We start from the raw sequence: 19184 nt of genomic DNA on the forward strand, positions 1-19184 counted from the left end.
TTTGGCGATGTTGGAGAAAAACGAGCTTTGTAGGCCCACCCCCAAAATTTTTTTGAAATTAAGGTCGGAAAAACGTAATTGTAGGCCATCTTTGCTCACATTTGGGAAGGAATAGGTGCAAGGAATCAACGCTGGCAATTTTGCAACACTAGCTTTAAAAACGCACTTTTTGACGGTCTTGGGTAAGAATAAGAACAAGAGAGGGCATTTTTCGAAATTAAAATTCTTAAGGAATAACTCCATGGCCATTTTTCAAAATTGTTCTTTTAAAGTGGTAAAGGAATTCTGGAGGAATTAAAATAATGGAACTTCAGAAAGTTGACATCGGTTTAAGTCGACATGTTTTCATGTTCCCTTGGGGTTTTGAGTTATCAAGGCTCAGTGCGATAACCGGGCCCAGTATGTGTAAAACAAAAGAATATAACAGGACAAATAAAAACAAGTATCTTCGTTTAAAGCTTTTTTAATGTCTTCAATGAGAATAGTGATACAGAAGCAACTATTTCACACAAAAAATACACAGATGAGAGCAGCGCAACAATGATTTTTAAATCCCTGGTTTTGTACAATGAGTTCTACAAGTATGAATTGGATAACAATGGCCAAAATAAAGTGGTCAAACCATATAGTACAGAATATTTCATAGGGATCATTGCAGGTGACAAACACATAATTTAAATAATGGGAGAAAAATCATTTTCATAGGCAGATGAGGAAAAGATAATTTTGAGATCTAATGTTGGCAACACTTTTACCGACAACAGGCTACTGACTGGACGTCAGATAATTCTGATTCGAACAAAGGCAATTGAGTAATGAAAAACTTAGTATGGATAAAAAAGTTTAGCCAATTTCAATTTAAAAACTGTGCTTTTTGAACATGTTCTGCACAAAACATTTAACATACAAGTAACTTGGTAAATTGGCAATATGAACAAGGGTGCGATTAAGGTATCGGAAGGCCCTAAGCCAAACACTTTTTGGAGCTTTATGTAGTCAAGTCTTTTAATTTTAGTCATTGGCAAAACAATTTTAACCATTATGGGGCTCCTAAGCCTCTACCTAGTTGCCCTTTTTAAAACATGCCCCGAATGTCAAATAAATTTATACTTTTTCAAATAAGTTATGAATAGAAATAATTTTTACCCTTTTTGCGAGCTGTTTCAAGTTTTCAAAATGTTTAACAGTACATGAAAGTTTTACACATTTTGTTTATAGGAACTTGTAAGAGGACTTTTTCCAAAAAGAAAAACCAAAAAAGCAGAATTTTTAATCAACTTAGAAATACCTTTAAATTTTTTCAGTACAAAAATAATATTTATATTGAATGATGAAAGGGGGATAAAAAAGTGAAATCATTATTTTGAAAAAGAATTAAATTTGATATCTGACATTTGTTATAAGAAAAAACAACTACTTAATTTTTAAAAGTAAACTTGAACTGATGTTGGAATTAAACGTGATTTTTTATATTTCACTCTGATCTACTAAGGTTTAATATTAATAAACAAAAAAGCATCAGTGTTGAGTTATATGATTTTTTTCCTGACAGAGAGCAGGGTGGACATATCAAATACCCGCAAGGAAAGTGACACAACTCAATAAAACAGCTTTGGAGGAAATCAAGGATTTATGTAATAGTAGTTTCGAGTAATTTCGTCTCAAATATTACAATACGCTCAAAAAGTTATGATGTGATAGTTAATGGTTAGTTTTTGTTATCTAAAAAGATAATACTTAAACGTTTGAAAATATTTCTTCTAAATTATGAAATTTTTGCGATGTGTCACTATTCATTACATCATTTTTACGCCACCATGCACCAAATATGTAAGCTAACTTTGTGTAAATTTTGTTGCAAGAAAGAGCTTTAATTTAAATTTCAAACCTATAGTTAGTACGTTTTAACAAAATTTGAGTTATGTCACTTTTGTTCCCGGGGTGAGATATGAGGCAGTGAGAAGAAAAGGGATGCAAGTGGATTTAGTAAATTTTTGAGAAAAACACAAGTTAAGTTCAAACTGTATGTGAGCTTTCATTGAAAAGTTTTTGTGCTCCAAAATTGTTGTTTACTGAAGCTTGCAGCAGGGTACCCCACAGGAAGAGGGGGGGGGGGGGGGAAGATTGATGATGGCACAGACTACACCATTGAAACATTTAGGGGTTTGTTTTAAGGGGTATTTTTTAACATTTGAGGGTTATCGCCATCGCTCTTGGAGAAGGAAGGGGGGGGGGGCATGCTGCTACTACTACTGTATTTATTATGGTGTGCAGGCAACACTTAAGTAGCAGATTAAACTGGCAAGTTTGACACAAAAATTTACTGAAATTAATGCAGTCAAACCTGGATTGATAAATCTTCAACTAAATTGCAAAAATCAAATTCATACAACAATGTGCATAAGGATGTGTTTTAAAACTTTACTACAGTCGAACCTCCATATATCGACGTAGCAAATTGCCGGAAAAAAATTCGATATATAGAACGATCTTATTTTATTGTACAAATCTCCTAAAACACTAAAATTAAACCTAATTTTCGTGTTATGAAACCCAATTTTCTCATTTATACGAGCATCGGATTAAATGAAAGTTAATAATAAAAAAATTAACAAAAATTACATTTTTGCGCTGTCATACATCTTCATTCTTTGTCAATTAACTTGATTCGCAACATTAGGGTTGTTTCGTTTTGACAGTGTAATCGAGAGAAAAGTAAAAAATCAATCAACTTAACTTGAATGGTTTTTACTGAAGATAAAAAGACTAGAAATGATAATCAACAGATAAAAGAGATAACTTGAAACTGATTTTACAGTGTTATTGGTTACAACTTTGATTTGAAATAAACTTGAGGGAATTTAAGAATTCCAGAACGGAACAATGACCTATTTACACAGCCCTCAACCCCAGATTCCTTCCGAGTTTGGCAGCAACCTTTAGTGAACATAATTTTCTCCCCTAATTTTAATTTTTCATGAAACAAACAGCCTGAAGTTGAATCAAAATCTACGAATGTCTCGAAAAAAATTTTGATATATAAAGATTTTTTCGATATATAGAAATAATTTTTCTATGTGATGAACATAGAAATTTGCTGGGATTTCGATGTATAGAAAATTTCAATATGTGGAAGTTTGATATATGGAGGTTTGACTGTACAACTATTACTAGTTAAATTACAAATCATCTATATTACTCCAAATTCAAATTTATATTTAACCTATAAATAATTAACTCCAGCCTATTAACAAAATTTTCAAACTTCTGAGAACTAGTTTGAAATAATTCAAACTTAAAAAAAGTTTTTAATTATGTGCAAAATCATTTTAGTTTAAAATCTATCAAGTAAGATTAACAGGAATGTTGGTGTATTTTGCTGAATAAAAATACGAAATACTGCTTCACTCAAGTGGATCATTCCCACTCCAGGGAATAAAGCCTGGATTGCTTATATGAAAAGTTGCTGTTCTAACCGAGAGAAGATGTGGAGAAGGAAAAACTTTCTGAGGAAATGCGTTCTTATTAGACACAATGATATTAACTGTTTCCACTGCACCCCTCTCTTTGCATCTTTTTTGTTTTTATATGTGTATTTATATCAACAGCAAATTAAGATATAAGTTTTTATTATGAACAGTTTGAAATAAAATAACAAATAACAATGGTTTAAATTAAACAATAATAACAATGACAGACAGAGAAAATAATATTATGGCAAAATATTAAAAAAAGGATGGGTATGCGAGAGCAATTCTGAGTTAAGTAATTTACAGTAATCTTGATGATGAACTATACTTTCAACACAAAATGTAATGGTATTTTCTTTACAGAAAAAATGTTACAAATGATGATTGGGGAGAACATAAAATTTGGAAATCTTCAACCTAAACATGTTGAGAATTTTCATCAATGTTCACCACTGTCAAATTGTAGAAAAACATTTTAACTACCAACACAAAAAGCCCATGAATAAAATTCATTAGTTACTAGTTTGGGGGAAGCTTGAGTATCAGATAAAAAAAATAAAAGACGAGTACAAGGGGAAAACCCTGGCCTGTCAGTTTTTTTCAGGGCTGCTGAGTCGGAGAGAAACCGACCAACACTGGCTCGCACAATTTTGGAACCCTCGACTCCGACTCCTTTACCCCAGAATCAGCCTGACTCTGACTCTACAAGCACTGGCAGAGTCGAGGACTTGGGAGAGAAAATGACGGATTCCCGACTCTTGGAATTTTAAAGATTTGATTCCCGACTCCTTTACCCCAAAATCAGCCTGACTGCAGCCCTGTTTTTTCAAGGGAACAAATAATAACGAAATCTAGTGGTTGCTGGAGTATTCTTTTCGAATAGCTGATCATCTTTTGTACAAAAACCCATAAGTCAACTGAAATATTTGTTTGAAAATAGGCGGTACTCGGGATCTCCATGAAACAGAAAACACTCAAATGCATCTTTCTCAAAGCCTTTTTTTTCCTTTGTACTGGCAGGTTTTCCCCCTGTACTCTACAAGTGTATATTTAAAACATTCTATACAATTTTGTGAACATAAATCTTAGATTACTTAAACACATTAGACGTATGAAAATATAACTGAATAGAGATTTTCTAACTTTCAAGGAGTTTTCATTGATCAGGATCAATAGAAAGGATGGTTGAATCATTTTCGAATGCTTCAATCACATAATGGGGGAAAAAGGACACAAGTACGTTGATTCACATTCTAGCTAAAGTACAGCATTCTGCTGTGAAAGAAAGAAAAGTTTCAAACAATTCTGTTACTCGCACAGTTTTACCAGATTGTCCTATGCAGATGCACTACCTTTTCTTTTCTTAGCAAAGTAAACTTGGAACAGTTGCTGATGAAGGAAAAACAACAGTCTATCAGTACTTCATTTTTCGTTAAGCTCTTTGCTTTTTTTTTGCATTACAATGAGTTCAAAACACTGAGGTTAAAGCCACAGTGCACCTTAATCATATTTGGGGAAAAAGCATTATCTTCATGACAATGATTTTACTTCCAAACGTAACAACATGCTATTCATGAACCTCCTTTCAAGTTTTTAATCGAATCATTTTAAATCTTTTCTATTTTGAAGGAACTTTGTGCTTCTAAAGATATTATTTCCTCAAATTCTCTCGGTGTTTGCTCCAAAGATATTCATACTCTTCATTTCCACCAAGGATTTCAGAACACAATAGACTCATTTTTCTTTAAAAGGTTAGATGAGCATTTCTGAATTTCCTCTAGAATAAAACACTTTCAAAAACAGATGCATTCCAAAATATCAGTTCGTATGCTTCCAAGTTTCACGCATCAATGAATTTAAAACCATTATTTTAAATTATTGTGAGTAAAAGTACACTCTTTGTGAGTCTTCAAATCGCAAAAGTTTCTGAGTCGATCGAGATGAAAGGTACACAGTGATTTTAACATCCTCCGAAAAAACCTGGCTTTTAAAATTCAGTTTTTATGTTCTTTTTTTGTAGTATCATACATTGTATAAGGACTAATCCTCCTATATTATACATATTATATACATTCAAGCCTTGTATAATACAATAGAGAGTACATGTTGGTAATACTGAGTGGAGAAACTGCATCCTGTACACACTGAAGCACAAAAAATTATTTCACTGTAGAGTACGGATTTGAGGTAATTTGTCTCTGCGCAACCCAGTTTGCAAAAACATCCCTGGAAAAAATAAATTTACTTTAAAATGCATACAGAAATAAATTTAGAAAAAATACATATAGGGTAAGGGCACTAGTAACAGACAAGGGTCCAGTAACAGCCAGTCATAAGTGTAGATTTAAGTAATAAGTCTTTTAGACGGGTAAAACTGTTGTTGCTGTTGCCCATGAATACGGTGAAGTCATCTAGAGTGAATTTTATGAGCCCAGTTGGTATTTACAAGGCAATGGTGGAAGGTTGTGAACAGCCACCACGAGGTCAGCTGGTGTTTCATGTTCATTTGAATTCAATAAGGCTTTAGTTCTAAAAAAGAACTATTGCACATTTTGAAGTGAAAAAGGGTCTATTATTCATCTTTTCCTCATCCTGTCTTTTATTGGGTATCATCAAACTTTTCGGGGTCTTTTACTGGTGGTCAGACTTTTTAGAAATTGAACAAATAAAAATAGAATCAACTAATTCAGAGGATCCAGAAGCAGTCAAATGTTAGATGAGATGCAGTTGCATGAGAGAAAAATAATGAGTCTAAATACATTAAAAGGCTCAGAAAATTGAGTAAACCTGAGAGCGATGTCTTAAGCATGTCTGTGACCCTATTCCGCAGAATAATAACGAGTAAAAAATTTTTTCATATTTTACTGATGAAAAATGTTATTTTTCATTTAGTAAATTTGGCAGTTATTATTTTAGAAACGTGTTGCTTTTATTTTTCGAAGGCTACATTAAATAAAAGTAGATAAATATTTATGTTTGTTATGCATGATAAAATTTCACTTAAAATTAAACAATTGATTATTTGTCATAAAATATTTATGTAATTAAAATAAAAAAAAACAGGTACAAATGAAATTATAAAACATTTTTATGGAGAAAAAATGATTAAACAAAGCCGAGTTGGTATATTAAATAGTTTTTAAATAATAACATCAGCATATTTATTTGTTGTAAATTACTTAAAAATTAAATTCATAAAGTGAGTTGAAACCCATTGAATAATATGTAATGTTAAAGTAAATTTTGAAAGGAACTAAAGAGCAGTGCTGTTGTTAAAATAAAAAATATTTGAAGGAACACAGTAGCTCATAGGGTAGATGTCAGAGTTCAGTAATTTTTGTCAGGCTAAAACAGCTCAGTTTAGATTACTTACTTCACCTTTAATTCAGTAAACAGACAACAATTTTTTTGAAAAAGATGATTGGATCTGAAATTCATTTACGTTAAATACATATTATTTTTACAGTAATGAACCAAATTTTTCAGGGGACAGCTTCATTTGTAATTAAACAAGTACAAATGAGAAATTACTTACTTGCAGTGGGAAACCACACATTCACTGCTGCAGTATTCTCGATCCCAGTCAGCAGAGTCAATTGCTGGATTCGAGCAACCATTCCGTAGACAGGTCGGCAACATTTCACCACTACCTCCTAAATTAGTATGGTTGCCTCCATTTGTAGGAGAAAGCTGAAACAGTCAGAAATATGGAAAAATATAGCTTTTATTTACTTGAAAATGAAAACAAAAAATGTTAAGGAAAGTGGCAATATTTTATTTTTATTCCAACCTTAGAAAAATTTTGTATCATCACACGAAACCATGGAAAGGACAATGAATTTATCCAATATTTCAAACACACATAAGGCAGTGCTTGAACTTTTAACACTTTGCAATATGAGATTCAATATTTTACAAAAATTCAATCACTGAATAATACATCAATATAGTTAGTTTGTAAAATGTTTTTATACAATTGAAACTGTGGTGATCACAAAAAGAACCAACAATTTAAAAAATTATCTTTTTTTTTTCTCTTTAAAGATCATGGATGGCAGCAGTATAAAAATGGCTTTTTCTGTTGTCTCAATTTCTCGTTCAAACTGCTCCATTTTTTGAATACAAAAATGGGAACCTTTATAAGATTTAAAATTTTTTACTGGTTCTTAAAAGTCACATTTTTATTTTATCTAAGATGGTCAATTTTTGTAAAAGATTTAAATTCATTTTTAAATGGATAAACATATTTTTTTCCCAGCCTTAGGCGGACAGCAAGAACAAATGAAAACACCACCTACTGTCAAAAAAAAAAAGTGAACATTTTTTTTTGACTAAAATCTACTTTCAGATGCTCACACACTCCGTTACACTCATAGTGCTTTTTTTCCCTTTTTCAAAACTTTTAATGGCTCGCACAGGGTTGAACAGTGCATCAGAAATTTTAGGAAACTTAATAGAGAAAGGATGTGAAGTTAAAAGTTACATAAAAAGTTCACTGAAAAATTCAAAAGTAATTGATGGCATGAAACCAAATATAATTTTTCTTTCTGATCAAGGATCACAAGTACTTACTGATGACATATTCTGGTTGTAAGAAGGACTGTTGGAAGCAGAGTTGCACATTTGAGGAGAGTTCACATGAATATTATTGTTGTTGAGAGTTTGCATTTGCTGATGATGTTGAGGAGACATCTGAGAAGGTTGAGATTGGTGGAGACCCATCATGGGATTGTTGCCTCCCTGTACAACGTGGGGTGGACTGTTGTTGTTCATATGGTGAGGTGACTGCTAAAATGTTAAATTAAAACTTTTAGTTTCATAACTTAAGTTCAGTATAGCTAAATATCAACTCCTTGCATTTTGTTGAACATGCAATTAAGAGTGTCTATTTTCTTCTCCTTTCATTCAAAATGTATTTTCAAAAGTAACATTTCTCATAATTATCCTTTTGGAATAACTGTACTAAATACTGTCGCATGAATTTATTATTCTTAAATAAATGAAGTGTGCTGAGAGAGGGACTTGAGTCATATCCTGGGTATGAATCATTTTTTCTTTTGGCAGTTTGTGAATCTACAAACCAGATGCTCGAAAAACTTGTTAAAACACCTAATTTCAAGCATACATGGACTGAATTCAATTCCCACTTTACAGTTTTATACTTTTTAGTATACTTTACAAAAACCTCTGAACAGCTTCTTTTGTAAATATGAAAGCAGTATCCTTTACACTCTCTTACAGGAAAAAATCCCATGGAGTTAGGTCTGGTGACAGAGGGTTCCAATTATTGTCGAAACCACTGCTCTTTGACCACCGTTTATTGCTTTGATAAACAGATTAATAAATAACAAATGGGACAGATACAATAACACTCAGAGACATTTAAAGGCATTCAATTGAAACTTTACAACCTACTCTTCCCTTCAAGCTTCACCAGACAACTGTAGATCTAATATTCCCAAACTGGTAGCCTAATAAAACCCCACGATTAATTTTCAAACATCCTGTATATTTATTGATGGTAAAGTACTGCTATAAAATATGAAAAAGTAGTAGAACATTTTATTCAAAAAGTTTCAGGTACCAGTGCTAAAAATCTAGTCACCATGGGACCTGGTGCCAAGTATTTGTTGAACTCTTTGCTAATATATTACTAAAACTTAATTATTGAAACACAATAAATAAAAAATTTAAAAAATTATTTGATAGAGGAAAAATTATCAATTTATCAAGAGGAGCTTTGTAGGTATTTAAAATGTATGCATACAATACCTGTGTTCATTAAAATTAATACAATAAAAATTATTTAATGTAGTAGCTCTTAAAATTAACGTGTCAACCACTATTTACGTAATAACCTTTTTAAAGATGCTCTTTATTTTCAACTTCCTCTTTTACTTTAGTCTTTTTTTTATGTTTTCAAATTGCTAAGAAATGAAATTAGCATTTATTCTAAAAATCAATCTGCATTATACACCAAACAGGAACATCATTTAGTGAAGTCAGAAGTTGGCAATCTTGGCTTTGATGTGGTTACACATACATAGGGGTGTTGTATTTTAGTTTTTCAATACAATATGAACCTATTCCCCCTCCCTCTCTAGAAAAATGGAATTTGGAAGGACAGGCCCACATCAAAGCAAAACATGCAAAATAATTTTGATTCCTTTTCTCTTTCTTTGCTCTAATTTCAAAGAATAGAACAGCAGCCTTAACTAAATATAATAATTAAGCAGATTGTTCTTCTTGACGATAAAACATTTTTCAGCAGTTAACTACCTGTCGCAAAACATTTTCTTTTGGGCAGCATAAACCTTTAAAACTTTTGCACTAAAACTTTAGCAAATATTTTTTTTAGACAACTAACTATTTATTTAGAAAAAAAAAACATTTTACTTATTTTCTGAACTATTGAAATCAAACTAACCCCTTCCAAACTTTCTGATATTCAGTTTATTTCAAAAGTAAGAAATGTTGACAAAGGGAGGTGATCTAAAGCAAAGGAAATCTTATTTCGGAAATTATACTATGGATAATTTTTAATTACCATATGCCATCCCTGTTGGTTCTGAGGATGCATATTCATTGAATTAGTAACTGGTTGCATGGAATCAACAACTGATGTCAGAACCGGCTTCTGCATCATTTGCCCGTGAGGAGAACCAACTCCCGGAGGTGAATGGGAAGATGGAGGGCTCGCATTTGGGACATTGCCGCCATACATGGGTTCCGACTGGTCCACAGCAGCCTTGAAGAACAAAGTGAATACTTTGTTAGAACAATGAATATGTTATTGACAAGTGAACAACAACGCAAACAGCTATATTTCACTAAGTTTTAATAATATATTAGCAACAATAGAACAATACTCAAATGCATGGGCGCCCATATGCAAAGTTTTAAGGGGGGCTCAGATATTTTCCCCATGGTTTAGCAAGATATTTTCTCCATGGAAACCTATTTCAGTACAGATTAGTTATTAAAGTTTGACATTTCAAAAACTTATTCATTAATGTCTGGAGAAGAAATGTTTTTACATTTTTGCAAAGAAACAAGTACTAAAAGCAAGGAAGTTCTAATTTCTAGGAGGGGGGACTTGAGCCCCCCAATATGAGCGCCCTTGCTCAAATGATGAGAGAAGTTTCAGTAGGGGAATATGGAGCAAGTAGGAAGGTAAAGCATTTTCAGTTTGCATTGCTACTTATCTGACAATATTTCAATACATTTTTTAAACCTATGATTGATTCGTCAAAAAATAAATAGCTCTTAAGATAAAAGAAAATAATTACACAAGTCATTTTAAAAATTTGGTACACATATTGTAATCTTTTGTGATTAATCAAAAATAAATTTTGTTATGTTACAATAAAACAAAAGTTTTTTTGTAATTAGCAGTTTAAGTATTAATTGAGATTCACTGATGTCCAATGCAGCACTTGTTTAGCTAATATTTAGCATGTTTTCATTTTAAACGTTTCATACAATTTGTGAAGTGAATAAAGGAAAGGTGAATATGGCCAAGTGAAATAGCTAATTTTATTCACTTATACATAATTCATGCACTTATTTTCTTATTCATTCACTATTTTATTGAATCATTTATTTTTTCTCACATATTAAATAATTAAACTAATTAAATTAAAAATATTTTCTTTTTAACTTTGATCCATCAACAAAAAAGTGAAAATTCTCCAACTTTTTTTTTTTTTTTGAAAAAGAAAAAAAAAAGAAAATCTAGTTTATCATGTATGCACCATCATGCAACACACTTGTACTTTTTTTTTTTTTGAAAAATCCTCTTCTAGTTTTGACTACAATGATGAAATTAAGAGTACACATTTTATTTGAACATTACAACTGGAACAAATCTATAGTTTAGGGTTAGCTATTTATCTAAATATTGTATATGTAAGGAGAGAACAATTTCCATAACAATACCAAAGTAGAAATAAAAAGTGGATACCACTATTCTTTTAGGTATTCTAAAGTGCATATTTCTTTTTCTGAATTGAGAGCAAATCATTTATAATTGAAAGATTGTTTACATCCCATAACAAGAAATGTCAAACTGAAGGTACAGTTGCTCTGCTAAACTACTGGCGCCATCTATTGGCAAGATAGTCAAAATATCATATTTCTTCCAGAAAAGGGTTGCACAAAAGGATTGAAATCTCAAATTACAAGGCATGTAATTTTCGGCAAAGCGTGTCTTCGGTGACAACCTTCCAAAAAAAAAAAAAAAAGGTTTATATTTATTTACATGCAGTAGAAATTCTAAAAATTAGTTAAAAGTACAAAAGATTTTCTTGAAAAGTAAATGAAATTTAATTTAATCTTCAAAATCAATCAAAATTTTGCAGAATGAAAAATATCACTAGGATATAAATTTTAATAATTGAAATAAACAATTTTGTTTTTAATAATTGTCACAGTCACAACCTTAAAAAAAAAAAAAAAAAAAAAGTGAAGGACAAACAGCGGTATTTGTGCCGCTGATGTCATGAAAGTGAATGATAATTGCATTTCATGTTTTCTAATAGTAATATGTTCAAAAAAAAAAGTTAAGTTTACTATTTTGTGTACAAAATTACCAATATTTTAATTCAGTTACTAGTTTAAGCCATCCTAACCAGCTACAGTTTCCAATTCCGATTATACTACTTGTATTGATCACATATAAGGAGGGGGGGGGGGGTATATCACCTTATATCAGTGTTCATAGCTGAAAGATTGAGAACCACTGGTTTAAACCAGCGGTCTCCAACCTATAGCCTGCAAGAAGCTCACAAAGTGGGGGGGGGGGGAACATAACATTAATTTTTATTGGATCAAGCATTTCCTCTTAAGCATTTTAAAAGAAAACTAAGCCCAAAAAATCTCTAAAAAACCGCAACTGAACGCTTAATAAATAATAATGTAAAAATGCAGAGATGTATGAGGGAGGGGGTGGGCAGCACAAAATGTTATCTGAACTGAAATATTGTTGGCTTGTTAGCCAAACCAAAACTAAAAACAAATTGAGGTATTTATTAAGAACATCAAAAATGGTAAAGTGGAAAAGCAAATGGAAAGTTGGTAACCCTGTCTTTGTCTCCTGTATTTCAAAATAAATCCCTTTCAACATTTAAAAAAAATAATAATAATAATAATTAAACTTTAAAAAAAGGGGGAGGGAGCAGATGGGGGATAGAACTACAGAACTATAACAAAGGTTTTTAAAAATACTATTGAGAGCCAAGAGATCTCTGTCTTACCTTTGAAACAAGAGTCGCTCTGTAAGCTGCTAGCTGCTTCAAATATTCCTTCTTGGCATTCTCCGTCTTTGCTTTGTAAGACTATATAACACAAAAGAACAAAGAAACCATTAGAAATTTTAAGACTATTTTTTTTCTACTAATTTATGACATTAATTGTCTCAGCAAATAATTAGTTAGAACAGGATTGGCAACCTAACTTCAAAACTTGCATCATGATAGTACATAACCAAGGAGCAAGCATGCTCATGCAAACCTAATGGCACAAGACTTTCTTTTTCCTTTCAGAAGATTGTGAAATATGTGTTAAAACTTTTCCATTCACATTCTAAATTCCTCATCCAATGCAATCAAAATTGTCGCACAATCCCCAAATCTTTTCTTTTAAACAGTTTAAGTACAGTTACTGGATAAAAACTCACCTGTTTAGCATCGGCATCTAGGCTGTCCCACATAGCAGCTACAATTTTAGACACCTCTCCAAAGCTGGCATTCGGATTTTGTCCCTTGATGGCAGCTTGTGTGTCTCTGAAGAAAAGTGCATACGCAGACACAGGCCTAACCAAAAAAAGAAGTTTGAAGTCAGTCTCCAATTTTCGCAATATAGAAAAATAGGGGGATGGAGGGGGGGGGGGGGGCGCAGGCGCCTAGCACGCGGCAAAAACTTTAAATTTAATTCAAAAGCAATGAAAAGAAAGAACCAATATTTCAAACATTTGTTTATGAATAATTAAAAAATCAAAAAGATAACCGAAAACATGAACACTTTCATAAGTATTTGAACATAATGGTGTAATAATATATTTGCATGATATTCAAAATACATCCCTGGGGGGCATCAACTGTATGCAATCATTAAATTATGATCACATGCAATAATGCTGGATGGATAATATTATCGACGATTTAGGGGGAGGGGGTCATGAGCCTCATGACCCTCCATCTATATCCGCCCCTGAGGGGGAGGGTGGTATTCCCAAACAAGTGAGTACGATCAATAGGATTTCAATATTTTTCATAAATTCATGTGGGGAAAACATGTGCGTCGAGGACCGAACTTCTGCAAAGCCAAAAAATTGAAGCCGGCATAAAAAGTACGTTTTTCCGACGCCCCCCCCCATCCCCATCAGGTATGCGCATTTTTTATTTCAAATTTATTTTTTCAAAGTATTGTTTCGATAGTGTATGGAAGGGGAGGGATAAATCTTTGTCAAATTTTGATTCTAAAGGATTTTTCTTTTCTTGCTAAAATGAATTCTCATTCATAGATTCTTTCAATCTTCATTTTCAAAGCACGATTAAATTAGTTTTTTCATTCAATCATTCGATTTTTTTTTCGTGCTATGAAATATTAAACAATGCCAACTGACAAAAAAGAAAGAAAAAATAAATAAATAAATTTACAACAAAAGTGATAAATGGCTAAAAAACACACACGTACCATAAAAGTAATAAATGAACAAGAACCCATGTATCATCGTAACGATTCTTTTGTTCTATTTATGTTCGCAGAAGGAGAAAAAAAAACCTCTTTTAGTGGAAATTGTAAAAGCAAATCATAAATTGCTTTTAATACGCGTACATTATAAATGGAAAGAACGAATGTAAAGAGAGAAATATCTTTTTTCGAATCTGTTTAAGTCCGTTGCCTAGCAACGAAGGAAAAATATTAAATGGAAAAAAGGAGGGAGAAATCTTGCGCTATTATGTAACGCTTTTCGTCAATAAATTCCCCCAGTCGAGCCATTGTTAAAAAGTGGCAGTTTTATAGCAGTCGTATAAATATCTCCTTTCTATAAAAAGGATTATGTTTTTCAGTTTATTATTATTATATTTTGCTTTTCTCTTATTATTAAGAGGAACGCAATTTCATGTTATTTATGTAAAATAGTAGAAGTTCTAAAATTTACGACCTCCAATTTTACAGCGCAGAAACTTTATTGCACGGAAAAGCATTGTGGGTTATTCTTCTACAATCTCTTTTCTTCAACTTCTTCAGTTCATTCAAAAACAGTACTTTAAAAGAATGCTCAACAAAAGGAATTTAAAAAATCTGTTGAAGGTTTTTAATCCATAACTGGATAAAAACTAATTACGATCTTTTTTTTTTTTTTTTGACAACTTCTCAATAAAAATGAGATGTTGGTGTGGAGCGGACGTTCTATTTCGAATTCATTTGTATCATCACGATAAAAGTTATGATAGTTTGACACAAAGAGTTTTACTGAACAAGGAATTTTGTACAACGCAAAACAAATGGCTGTCAGTTAATAGGTGAATCTACGCAGATAACGACTAGTTCCCGCATTTGAGGCAAAGATGTAAACAGAATTTTTTTAGGGGCGAACTGCTTCATAACTTTTTTTTAACACACATAAAGATTGCAAGGCCAAGGAAATCAAAGGGGGGGGGGGGGGGGGTTCTCTTGTTGCATTTCTGATTCCAAGCAACGCAACCAGACCTGTTTTTTCGAATGTTTACGGGGGGGGGGGGGGGCAAAGGGTGCATGTTCAATGCAACTTTGTTGGAAAACCAACAAAAACCACGCCCACTGGCATGTAAAAGCACCAATTTTTCAAAGATAGAAGGGGAGAATCGACCCCCTAAATGACGGGCCTGAGCAAAATTACAATTGTCTTGAATCTCTTAAAGGACATCGATGCGCTTTTAACACATAAAATCCCAACGCTTTTCGTAGCAAAACCAGGGTTTTTTTTTACTGAAAATCTTAAGGGGTGCTTTTAGAGGTAGGTATGTTTTATCTTTTTTTTTTCGGGGGGAGGGAGGCGTTCGTGCTTTTGGAGGAGGCGATGGGCACCTCTAGTGCGTACATAACGTGAACAATTACTTCTTTTCCCAAAAACGGGGCATCTATTTTTTTTGAAAACAGAAAATGTATTTAAAAAAAATCACATTACCAAACAATTTGCTTCCTTTTAATAATAATAATAATAAAAAAATAATAATAATATAAAAAAGTGTTGTGTGAAATGTTTCAATATTAATGAAGAAGTTTGAACTCCATTTCTCTATTAAAAGTACAAAATCAAATTTTGAAGAAGTGAAACTAAGCATCTCCCTGTTTCTTGTTAACTAAATATTTTTTTATTTGACTGAATGAAGAATTTCGACTGATTCCATGAGTATCTAAGGAACATTGACAGCACAAATTATATAAAAAATATTTCCCATCATAGAATCATTAAGAAGGCAAATGCCTGAAAGAGCCTTAGTCAAAACAACTTAGGGGCTGTCCACAAATGATGTCACACATATTTCAACATTTTGACTCCCTCCCTCCCCCCCACACACACCTCTTGGAACATGCCACGCCATTTTTATAGTACAAATTCTCACAAAAAAATGAGTGATGTCGAACTTCTTGTCACAAATTCATAATTTCTCGAACTCCCCTCCGCCTCAAAAAGTGTACGTTACTATTTGTGGACAGCCTCTTTACTCAATTTGCTATGTTTTGTGACAGAGGACGTTTTAGCATGTGTGCCGATTAAATTACAGTCGAGTCCCGACTTACGTGAGGGATGCGTTCCAAGACTCCTCGCGTAAGTCAAAATTTTGCGTTGTGGAAAAATATATGCATACAAATTTTTCAAAGCATACCAAATGCTTTTAGACATTTATAAACACCCCTCAAACTGCTCTAAAGCATTCCTTAACCATACACTACAGTTTCTTGCGTAAACAATTGAACATTTACTGTATTTAAAAAATAAAAAACTGTTACTCAAAATGAAATACTAAGATGAACAAAATCAATGACCAATGTGAATGAAAGACATAAAATAAAAAAACACGGTACGCATAGCATGTGGTAAAATTTAAATGATGCACTATAATGGTACAGTAGATACAGTAGTTATATTTAAGAGTTAAAAGAATGAAGATAGTGATGATATATGATGATGCTCCATCGTTATTCTTATCTAATACATTTTTAAATACGATTGCTTCGCCTTTATAACGTTTCAATTTGTGGCAACATCTCCGCTTCCTGATCTCTTTATTAATCCACAATATAACAGCAGCTTTCATATTGTGCGTATGGAAGATTCACTCATACTTATTGTCGCTCTATAACGTCGACGTTTTGCAGTTGTTCAAGCATCTCGAGAATATTGGCTTTTTTTTTAATCAAAAACTTTCTTTTTCTTCCCATATCACAAAGTTTAGATAAAGGTGACACTAAGGTGATTTAAAATGATAAAAATAAATAAAAGATGCTGAGTGGTTATTTGATGAACAAGACTAGTTTGGTGTGGGAACTTTGGCTGTCAGTGATGCTTAAAGGGATGTAAAAACATTCACGAAATCAATATTTAGTTGCCAATAATAAAACTGATACTTCCTTCCAAAAAAAATCGTGTTGTGGGAAAAAAATTCGCGTTAGCTCTAAAATTCAATACTCGTGAAAAATTCGCGTAAGTCAAATCGCGTTGTAGTGGGAGTCGACTGTATAACTGAAATGATCCCCTCGCTTGCCACAGAAAATCGAAGAATGGCTTACTTTTGTGGTTCATTGGGATCCCTCTTTTTTTTCTTCTTCTGTGCTTTAGGTTTCTTGGGCGCTCGAACACTTACTTCAGTAGGTTCAGGACTAGGCCGCTGCTTCATAGTACTCATCAACTAAAACGAAATAATTAGCATGATTTTAAAAAACGGAGAACGCTTCCTACAAAACGTAAATAAATGTCGAATACGTATACAGCAAGTGTAGAATGAAATTACAAAAGTGACTAAACGACAGTCCTATTTTCATGGAAACTAAACGTTTCATGAAAATAAATACTATTATCAGCAACTGAAATTTTAAGAGGTTTTTTTTTTTAATGAGTACTTAAATTTGAAAAAATCTAAATATGTTCAGTAATTTAATGCTTTTTTTAAAGTGCTCCGATAGCAGGCAATAAAGGAAAATGGTTAAAAAGTAAGTATTTATTTTCCTAATAAACGAACAATTTTTTGAATCAAACATCCTATACTGTACACGTAATCAGAACCGGTGCTAGTAGTAGTTCTATCGCCCTATACGCCACTTGCTTACTCAGTCAAGTTTCGCCCCCCCCCCCGCAACATGGCGGGGGAAAAACATTGTTGCACTGACGCAATAAGTTGCAATAACAAATAAAACCGGAGGATTTGAGGTGTGGGAAATATCCAGGCAATTTTGAGACGGGGGTGGGGCGGGGGATAGGTATTTTTATGTTTTCTGTTACGTTCGTAGTTGAAGTACAAAACAGCAAAACAAAGAGTAAGTAATGAGTGGATTTGGCGCTAACAACGAATAAAGACGAAAACGACGAACGGAATTGACGAACTTAGCTGTATCTTCTGAAAAGCTGGCCATTTCAAATTTTTCCAAGGGGGGGGGGGGAATGCTCAACGAAGTCAGAAAAAATTCTGAAACATATAGTACAATCTCAAATCCTGGACTACAGGGAAGGGGGGCCTTTTCTGCCCTCCTAAATAACGGTCATATCCTCTGCTATCTTTTAACATTCCTCGCAGGTCGCAGTGAGCAAAAAACTTTTTTTCAAGAAGAAAAAAAAACTTTTTCTTTTTGTTTCATCAAATATTTTATTTCTTTCAGCAAGTATTATCCACATTTAGTGTTGAGAATAAGTAGTAAATGAAATACTTTTCAGTTAAAAATATTTTTACATTTTTTGAGGAAAATAGGAGGGATAAGAAAAATTCTCACGTGGCGTGTTCTCTTGACGTGGGAGAGTAACTGAGGGAAAGTTAGACTGGAGGGTTAAAAACAAAAATGAACTTGGTCTTCTGTGGTCGTGAGCTTTTTTATTTTCGACCAGTGATATGCCGGATATCCGTATCCGTGGAGATCCGAGAGAAAATAAAGATCCGTATCCGTTACGTTGTTGACGGATCTTTAACATTCGTAAACTTGAACACAAATTTGAATTTTAACTATAGGTGGGTATAAAACACTATTAAATTCCATTTAAATTAGTCGATTTCATTCCTTAATGAAATTGTAAGGAATGACTTCCGGAAGTAAAAAGGCAATTTTTAACTCCCGACGCAACAAGGAAGATGGTAATAAGTTAGATGTGTTTACCTGTGGCATCATAGCTCTTAAACAGATAAACCGATTTTGATAGTTTTATCTATTTATTTATTTTTTTTTTTTCAAAAAGAGACATTATCGAAAGTGTTCTTAGCTTGGTATCGTCATTGGAAAGCATGAATTACCCGAAATATTAATATTAAACACTAAACAAGCCCTTTTCGTAATTTTGGTAGTGAAAATTTACCCACATGTTAAAAATATTGGCACCAATCGAAAGGAAGAAATTTCCTACGCGTTTATTATTCTTTCAAGTTGCATACATTAGAAATTATAATCGTTTAAAATAAATTTTACATACAATCCTAAGATTTTATACACGCGATTCGCAACCATTTTTATCGTTGGGAGATC

At 32.7% G+C, this 19184-nt stretch overlaps 1 protein-coding gene across 1 annotated transcript; it reads right to left on the reverse strand.

Annotated features, from left to right (window-relative positions):
- Positions 1-455: 455 nt before the first annotated feature.
- On the reverse strand, positions 456-17356 carry LOC129230485 (TOX high mobility group box family member 4-A-like). The gene is made up of 7 exons (XM_054864886.1): positions 17250-17356; positions 13147-13282; positions 12725-12805; positions 10018-10218; positions 8043-8258; positions 7006-7160; positions 456-5696 (listed from the first exon to the last, which is right to left on the reverse strand). The coding sequence occupies exons 1-7, from the start codon at positions 17354-17356 to the stop codon at positions 5630-5632; spliced, it is 963 nt and encodes a 320-aa protein (XP_054720861.1). The 3' UTR covers positions 456-5629.
- Between the last annotated feature and the right edge of the window lie 1828 nt (positions 17357-19184).

Source organism: Uloborus diversus, chromosome 9 (genome assembly GCF_026930045.1).
Source record: "Uloborus diversus isolate 005 chromosome 9, Udiv.v.3.1, whole genome shotgun sequence".
Taxonomy (NCBI): Eukaryota; Metazoa; Arthropoda; class Arachnida; order Araneae; family Uloboridae; genus Uloborus; species Uloborus diversus.

What these genes read in the sequence shown, in the direction of transcription:
- LOC129230485 (XM_054864886.1), bottom strand. Translation starts at nt 17,356, where the DNA reads ATGAAGCAGCGGCCTAGTCCTGAACCTACTGAAGTAAGTGTTCGAGCG. An exon ending in GAGCGACTCTTGTTTCAAAG is followed by an intron (nt 10,219 to 12,724) that starts GTAAGACAGAGA and finishes TTGTTCTTCAAG; the next exon opens with GCTGCTGTGGACCAGTCGGA. An exon ending in ACAACCAGAATATGTCATCA is followed by an intron (nt 7,161 to 8,042) that starts GTAAGTACTTGT and finishes TGACTGTTTCAG; the next exon opens with CTTTCTCCTACAAATGGAGG.